Below are 8,838 nucleotides of genomic sequence, written 5' to 3'. Positions count from 1 at the left end.
CGCACGCAGCTTCAGCGTGAAAGTATGTGCTCCCTGCTCTTTCTTCATGATATTAACGAAGCGCACGCAGCTTCAGCGTGAAAGTATGTGCTCCCTGCTCTTTTCTTCATGATATTAACGAAGCGCACGCAGCTTCAGCGTGAAAGTATGTGCTCCCTGCTCTTTTCTTCATGATATTAACGAAGCGCACGCAGCTTCAGCGTGAAAGTATGTGCTCCCTGCTCTTTTCTTCATGATATTAACGAAGCGCACGCAGCTTCAGCGTGAAAGTATGTGCTCCCTGCTCTTTTCTTCATGATATTAACGAAGCGCACGCAGCTTCAGCGTGAAAGTATGTGCTCCCTGGTCTTTTCTTCATGATATTAACGAAGCGCACGCAGCTTCAGCGTGAAAGTATGTGCTCCCTGGTCTTTTCTTCATGATATTAACGAAGCGCACGCAGCTTCAGCGTGAAAGTATGTGCTCCCTGGTCTTTTCTTCATGATATTAACGAAGCGCACGCAGCTTCAGCGTGAAAGTATGTGCTCCCTGCTCTTTCTTCATGATATTAACGAAGCGCACGCAGCTTCAGCGTGAAAGTATGTGCTCCCTGCTCTTTTCTTCATGATATTAACGAAGCGCACGCAGCTTCAGCGTGAAAGTATGTGCTCCCTGCTCTTTTCTTCATGATATTAACGAAGCGCACGCAGCTTCAGCGTGAAAGTATGTGCTCCCTGCTCTTTTCTTCATGATATTAACGAAGCGCACGCAGCTTCAGCGTGAAAGTATGTGCTCCCTGCTCTTTTCTTCATGATATTAACGAAGCGCACGCAGCTTCAGCGTGAAAGTATGTGCTCCCTGGTCTTTTCTTCATGATATTAACGAAGCGCACGCAGCTTCAGCGTGAAAGTATGTGCTCCCTGCTCTTTTCTTCATGATATTAACGAAGCGCACGCAGCTTCAGCGTGAAAGTATGTGCTCCCTGGTCTTTTCTTCATGATATTAACGAAGCGCACGCAGCTTCAGCGTGAAAGTATGTGCTCCCTGGTCTTTTCTTCATGATATTAACGAAGCGCACGCAGCTTCAGCGTGAAAGTATGTGCTCCCTGTCTTTTCTTCATGATATTAACGAAGCGCACGCAGCTTCAGCGTGAAAGTATGTGCTCCCTGGTCTTTTCTTCATGATATTATGTGTCTCTCTGTTCCTCTATGTGTTTGTGTATTCGTGTGTGTGCCGTTCATAGGTATGTACTGCACATAAGTTTGTCTTGTCTGCATGAAATTTACAGGCATATCTGTGTGTGCATATCTGTGTGTGCATATCTGTGTGTGCATACATGATAAAGAGTGGAAAACGGGAACCGTAGTGCACCTTTCTATGAGCTGCAAGAAGATATCAGAAGGAATACTGAGGTATTAATCTATCAGTTTTCAGTTTCAAATATTTAAAAACTAATTGCAGGTATTTTTTCTACAGGGAAAATGGCATCTCCACTTGCAGTTCCCTACTCTGCAACCAAGTTTGCCCTGGATGGATTTTTCAGCTCCTTAAGGCAGGAATTTATCCTGAAGAGTGTCAATGTTTCCATCACACTTTGCATTATCAGCTTTATCAATACAGGTAAGATGAGCAGATGTGACCCTCCCTCTCCACCCCAGCTTAGCACCATGGAAGCCACTCATGCAAACACTTGATCCATTCTGAATCTAGTAAGGTGCGAGAGGAAAAGTCAAGAATATGAGAAATGCCGTGTTAGCTCAGACTAAGGGCCCATTGGAGTGGAGGAGTGGCCTAGTGGTTAGGGTGGTGGACTTTGGTCCCGGGGAACTGAGTTCGATTCCCACTTCAGGCACAGGCAGCTCCTTGTGACTCTGGGCAACTCACTTAACCGTCCATTGCCCCATGTAAGCCGCATTGAGCCTGCCATGAGTGGGAAAGCGCAGAGTACAAATGTAACAAAATAAAATAGATACTATTGGAGATTCTACATGGAATGTTGCTACTATTGGAGATTCTACATGGAATGTTGCTATTCCACTAGCAACATTCCATGTAGAAGGCTGCGCAGGCTTCTGTTTCTGTGAGTCTCACAGAAGCAGAAGCCTGCGTGGCCACATTGCTAATCTGCAAGGGCCGACTTCTACATGGAATATTGCTAGTGGGATAGCAACATTCCATGTAGAATCTCAAATAGTAGCAACAGTGGAGGAGTGGCCTAGTGGTTAGGGTGGCGGACTTTGGTCCTGGGGAACTGAGGAATGGAGTTTGATTCCCACTTCAGGCACAGGCAGCTCCTTGTGACTCTGGGCAAGTCACTTAACCCTCCATTGCCCCATGTAAGCCGCATTGAGCCTGCCATGAGTGGGAAAGCGCAGGGTACAAATGTAACAAAAATAAAATAGATACTATTGGAGATTCTACATGGAATGTTGCTATTCCACTAGCAACATTCCATGTAGAAGGCTGCGGTACGTGCAGGACGTCAGACTCACAGAAGCAGAAGCCTGCGCGGCCACATTGGTGATCTGCAAGGGCCGACTTCTACATGGAATGTTGCTAGTGGAATAGCAACATTCCATGTAGAATCTCAAATAGTAGCAACAGTGGAGGAGTGGCCTAGTGGTTAGGGTGGCGGACTTTGGTCCTGGGGAACTGAGGAATGGAGTTCGATTCCCACTTCAGGCACAGGCAGCTCCTTGTGACTCTGGGCAAGTCACTTAACCCTCCATTGCCCCATGTAAGCCGCATTGAGCCTGCCATGAGTGGGAAAGCGCGGGGTACAAATGTAACAAAAAAAAATTGAGCCAATCCAGGTTGCTTAGAACATGCACTGAACTAATCCTAAGGAGGAGAACCATTGCTGTTCACTCCCAGCTCCTACCAGTAAGACTAGGAGTGGTTCAGAAGGGGAGGGGAGGGGAGGGGGAGAATGTGTATAAAGGATGCCCACCCCTGATCTAGAGGAAAAGGGAACAGGAGAGATATGATAAAGAAGTGGTTGGTGACTCAGATGTTTGGAGAGGCTAAAGAGGAGAGGGGCAAGTTTAACTCCTTGGGGTGTGGGAACAACTACCTAGTGTCATATGTGCTGATACACAGAAGCAAATGCAGACACTAGAGGGCGTTAGCGCCAGACTAATGCGTTTGCCAGTGCACAATGCTCAGAGGCATCTACCAGGAGAAAGAAGGAACTCACCCCAGATCAATGCAAATAGCATACTAATGTATTCAAAAGGAGGTCGCTTCCTATTTCCCTGATGCATAAAGAATAGTGCGCTTGGCAAGGGCACCTTTACGCTGTAAACCCTACGCCAGCTCAGAGCTGGCGTAAGGGCGTCTAACAGCCCATTACTACAGGTGGATCTGGAGCTGGAATGGATCCTACCCTCCCAAGCACAGCCGGGAAAAGCAACAACTGAAACTCACCGAACAGCCTGAGAAACTGAGGTAACTGGAAGAGACAGGATAAATTCTACAAAACAGGAACAGGTTCTTTACATCCAGAGGCTACTGCCACAATGCACTGCAGACTGCACTGAGCGACAGGTAAAGGCATGGGGGGGAGGGGCCACCAGTGCCTGGGAAGAGCTCCGCCTGCTGGGTTCTGTGCCTGGGTCAGGTCGCTCTCCCTCACATCTTCCTGACCGTGGGTTGTAGCACGGGACGCTAGGAAACTGGCACTTCTTCCTTCCCTCCTCCCCCCCCCCTCCTTTATCATTCTGGGTATAGTAACATAGTAGATGACGGCAGAGAAATACCCGTACGGTCCATCCAGTCTGCCCAACAAGATAAACTCGTATGCGCTACTTTATGTGTATACCTGACTTTGATTTGTATCTGCCATTTTCGGGGCACAGACCGTAGAAGTCTGCCCAGCACTAGCCCCGCCTCCCAACCACTAGCCCCGCCTCCCAACCACCGGCTCTGCCACCCAATCTCTGCTAAGCTTCTGAGGATCCATTCCTTCTGAACAGAATTCCTTGATGTTTATCCCAAGCGTTTTGAATTCCGTTACCGTTTTCATTTCCACCACCTCCCGTGGGAGGGCATTCCAAGTATCCACCACTCTCTCCGTGAAAAAATACTTCCTGACATTTTTCTTGAGTTTGCCCCCTTCAACCTCATTTCAAACAAAGGCAAATGTATTCCGAGGGTTGTAGCACGGGACGCTAGGAAACTGGCACTTCTTCCTTCCCTCCTCCCCCCCCCTCCTTTATCATTCTGGGTATAGTAACATAGTAGATGACGGCAGAGAAAGACCCGTACGGTCCATCCAGTCTGCCCAACAAGATAAACTCGTATGCGCTACTTTATGTGTATACCTGACTTTGATTTGTATCTGCCATTTTCGGGGCACAGACCGTAGAAGTCTGCCCAGCACTAGCCCCGCCTCCCAACCACTAGCCCCGCCTCCCAACCACCGGCTCTGCCACCCAATCTCTGCTAAGCTTCTGAGGATCCATTCCTTCTGAACAGAATTCCTTGATGTTTATCCCAAGCGTTTTTGAATTCCGTTACCGTTTTCATTTCCACCACCTCCCGTGGGAGGGCATTCCAAGTATCCACCACTCTCTCCGTGAAAAAATACTTCCTGACATTTTTCTTGAGTTTGCCCCCCTTCAACCTCATTTCAAACAAAGGCAAATGTATTCCGAGGGTTGTAGCACGGGACGATAGGAAACTCCTCTAACATTCTGGGTATGCGCCAGGCACCATCCTCCCTCTAACTTCTAAACAATTCCCTAATGCTCAACGCTATGAACTTGCCTATATTTGCATCTCATTAGCCTTCAGCATTAAAGGAGTTGTTATGACGAGCTGATCTGGTGGTATTTTCCAGTGCTGCTCCAAACAGCGCCAGAATTTTGATCATCGAGGTGATAGAAACATAGTAAATGACGGCAGATACAAATCTGAATGGTCCGTTCAGTCTGCCCAACAGTCACACTCATTATCAAGTCCTGATTAAAACAACGATGAATGTGTGGGCAGTAAAAGGACAGTGAGGGCGCTTTCAACACAGCAGGGAAGAACCCTTTCACTATGACCCTCTGCTTCAGCCGTTTGCCCCCTCCTCCTGTACTTCTGTTCCCGACTATATTCAGGGTGCATATTACCATCGAGGGAATCATGGGTCAAAAAAAGCTAAATAATGTGAACCAACACTTATCTCCCAGTTAGCCCTAGTCCCCCCTGCCCCCCCCCCCCCCCAAGTTCAGCATTTTCCTGTTGGCCATGTGAACAGTGGTAGGGAGGGTAGGAATGGAGGGGGTTCATGCTAATCTGGGGGTGGGGTGGGAGGGAGAGGTATCAGAGGGGGGTTGGGAGTGGAGATCAAAATCATGCCAAGGGTCAGGAGCTAACTAGAAACCCTTAGCAGATCCCGGCTGAATATAGGCTGAGACCTGCATAAGCTTTGACGGCTTCCATAGCAAGAATTAGTCTCTGGTTTTCAATGCTGGTGCCTGGACATGGCCTGGCCTTGATTATCTGGGGCCAATTCTGCCTGTAACAGTCAATATTTATCTGTCACAGGCTGAATATTGAGTGGACTATTTATAATAACAGAGATTTTGATCAGAGGCAGCATAGAAACAGAGAACATGGCTGTAGATAAAGACCATGAGGCCCATCTAGGCTGCCCAGCTCACTTCCTTTTGCAGTGCTGTAGACCACATTTCATCGTGGACTTTACAAGAAAGGATCCTTTCTGCTTATCTTGAATTCTGTTCTTGTCTTTGTATTGGTCAACTGTACTGGGACCAGTCCATGTGCTCAGCATGCTTTCAATGAAGAAGTGTGATCTAATATGCCTTCTGAGTCCACCCCCTTTCCATCTTACATCATGATCACCCCGAGAATTCCTTTCTTCCTAAGACTGATGGTGTTGTCACACTGTTCAATGACGGACTTCTTTTGAATCATGTACTAATTACTTTGAAAAAGCTTATCAAATTATTTAGATATATTTTTGTAACCTCCCAGTTAGGGGTGGCCCAAAGCAATCGGTCGCCTGAGGCAAGGATGAGATGGCGCCCCCTCCCGGGCCGAGTCCAACATCTTTCCACATTCTTTTACTAACTCCTCTCCCCTTCCTCCCTCAACCGTCTCCCCTTCTGTTGTTTTCAAGTTGGCAGTGGCAGGGTCCTCTGTACTGTGGCCCACCCCCGAGGAAACAGGAAGTTACATCAGAGGGGTGGCCCACAGTACAGAGGAAACGCCAGTGCCTGCGACAGGGTAGCGTAGGTGGATCGCTACCACTTCCAACTTTTGAAAACCAAAAAAAGGTAGGCAGGCTGTGGAGGGAAGGAATGGGGGAAAGATAACGCACCGTAAAGAGTGCTGCCTGAGGCCGCCGCCTGAGGTGGTCTAATGGTAGGGCCGCCATTGCTCCCAGTCTATCTTTTGCTCAGATCAGGAACATGTCTGGAAATTATGGGGCCATATTTCACAATTAGGGCTTCTGGGTCCTTCCTGACAGACAGGGAAAAAAAATCCTTCAATCTCAGTCTTTGACTTCTTCACTAGTTGATGCAAAACATCCACAAAGCACACAGGTTAGCAAGGTGGCACATCAGATAGTAGTAAGAACTGTGTGGGCAACCATGACCCTTTATTCTTGGGTTCCAAAGATATTGGAGGAGTAACCTAATGGCTAGTGCAGTGGCCTGAGAATGTGGGGGAACCACATTCAATTCCCACTGCAGCTCTCTGTGTCTCTGGGCAAATCACTTAACCCTCCATTGCCCCAGGTACAAATAAGTACCTCTATATACTATGTAAACCACTTCGAATGTAGGTTGCAAAAACCACAGAAAGGCGGCGGTCGTGTAAATCCCATTTCCCGTTCCCTTATGACATCACAATATCAGAAGTGAGCCAAGTATTGGGCAATCAAGCCATTGTGACATCACTGATGAGGTTGGCTCTTATTGGTGGAAGGAGTGGAGGAGTAGCCCAGTGGTTAGTGCAGTGGACTCTGATCCTGGGGAACTGGGTTTGATTCCCACTGCAGCTCCTTGTGACTGAATATATGTAAACCGCTTTGAAGGTAGTTGCAAAATACCACAGAAAGGCAGTAGATCAAGTCCCATTAACAAGATTCCATGCATAATGTCAAAGAGTAACAACATTCCATGTAGAACCCCAAAGAGTAAGTGGTGGAGGAGTAGCCTAGTGGTTAGTGCAGTGGACTCTGATCCTGGGGAACTGGGTTTGATTCCCACTGCAGCTCCTTGGGACTCTGGGCAAGTCACTTAACCCTCCATTGCCCCAGGTACAAATAAGTACCTCTATATACTATGTAAACCACTTCGAATGTAGGTTGCAAAAACCACAGAAAGGCAGCGTGTCAAGTCCCATTTCCCGTTCCCCCTTTCCCTTATGACATCACAATATCAGAAGTGAGCCAAGTATGGGGCAATCAAGCCATTGTGACATCACTGATGAGGTTGGCTCTTATTGGTGGAATGAGTGGAGGAGTAGCCTAGTGGTTAGTGCAGTGGACTTTAAGCCATTGTGACATCACTGAGGAGATTGGCTCTTATTGGTGGAATGAGTGGAGGAGTGGCCTAGTGGTTAGTGCAGTGGACTTTGATCCTGGGGAACTGAGTTCAATTCCCACTGCAGCTCCTTGTGACTCTGGGCAAGTCACTTAACCCTCCATTGCCCCAGGTACAAATAAGTACCTGTATATACTTTGTAAACCACTTTGAATGTAGTTGCAAAAACCTCAGAAAGGCAGTATATCAAGTCCCATTTCCCTTCCCCTCTTTCCCTTATGACATCACAATATCAGAAGTGAGCCAAGTATTGGGCAATCAAGCCATTGTGACATCACTGATGAGGTTGGCTCTTATTGGTGGAAGGAGTGGAGGAGTAGCCCAGTGGTTAGTGCAGTGGACTCTGATCCTGGGGAACTGGGTTTGATTCCCACTGCAGCTCCTTGGGACTCTGGGCAAATCACTTAACCCTCCAGTGCCCCAGGTACAAAATAAGCACCTGTATATATAGTATATAAACTACTTTGATTGCATCCACGGAAAATCAGTACATCAAATTTCCTTTCCTTTTTCACAGAATCGGCTTTGAAAGTTGTTGGCGACTTGGTCCGCTATCCAGCATCACCCAAGGAGGAGTGTGCTCTAGAGATCATCAAAGGAGGGGTCCTCCGCCAGTGGGAGATGTACTACAAGTATGAGCACACTAGAATCCCGCTCTTGTTTCGCGACTGGGCTCCACAGCTCCTGTCCTCCTTCATGAGAAGTGGTCTAAATGTGGAAAACCTCAAAGGATCAAATCATAGCTTGTATTAATAAATTAACCTAAGATAAAGAAATTCACTAATATGGGAATGCCAGATACAGGGGTTAATCAAATTTGCTTTAACAATTGTGCAGATAGAAGAAATGACAAAGAAGTCCTTTGATTAATGAGTTTCTAACCTAGGCAAGGAGTCTTGGGGCAGAGATCCAGAGGAGGAGCCAGACGGGCCAGTAGAACAAATCAATTAAGGGAGGTGGGGGGGGGGGAGTATGAAAGACAATGAGATAGAGAATAATGAAAGGTAGAAGATGTGGTTAGGAGCAGGGAAAAGTCCATTGATCGTTATTAAATTTGGGAGTTTTTGCCAGGTTCTTGGGGCCTGGATTGGCCGCTGTCGGAGACGGAGTGCTGGGCTTGATGGACCTTTGGTCTTTTCCCAGGGTGGCGGTGCTTATGTGCTGGGGTAGAATGAGACAGACTAAGAAGCAGAAAGGGAGAAACACTAAGCAGCCAATTTACTAAACAGTGTAAAGGTTTGGCACCTCACACACAGTAACAGCCAAAGCTACAATGCATTAACAGCAAAACCTCCG

General features: G+C 47.4%; 1 protein-coding gene across 1 annotated transcript; it reads left to right on the top strand.

Moving 5' to 3' along the window:
• The first annotated feature begins 1,459 nt into the window (after nucleotides 1–1,459).
• LOC115458825 (corticosteroid 11-beta-dehydrogenase isozyme 1-like) lies at nucleotides 1,460–8,838 on the top strand. The gene is made up of 2 exons (XM_030188644.1): nucleotides 1,460–1,600; nucleotides 8,060–8,838. The coding sequence occupies exons 1-2, from the start codon at nucleotides 1,462–1,464 to the stop codon at nucleotides 8,293–8,295; spliced, it is 375 nt and encodes a 124-aa protein (XP_030044504.1). The 5' UTR covers nucleotides 1,460–1,461; the 3' UTR covers nucleotides 8,296–8,838.

The sequence above is a fragment of the Microcaecilia unicolor genome, unplaced genomic scaffold (genome assembly GCF_901765095.1).
Source record: "Microcaecilia unicolor unplaced genomic scaffold, aMicUni1.1, whole genome shotgun sequence".
Lineage (NCBI taxonomy): Eukaryota > Metazoa > Chordata > Amphibia > Gymnophiona > Siphonopidae > Microcaecilia > Microcaecilia unicolor.
The sequence above is the reverse complement of the archived record's forward strand: the minus strand, read 5'-3'. Positions and strand labels throughout refer to the sequence as shown.

Bases quoted from the DNA above. Each gene is read 5' to 3' on its own strand.
- LOC115458825 (XM_030188644.1), top strand. From the start codon at position 1,462: ATGGCATCTCCACTTGCAGTTCCCTACTCTGCAACCAAGTTTGCCCTG. The intron at 1,601-8,059 runs GTAAGATGAGCA...CCTTTTTCACAG, and splicing joins TATCAGCTTTATCAATACAG to AATCGGCTTTGAAAGTTGTT.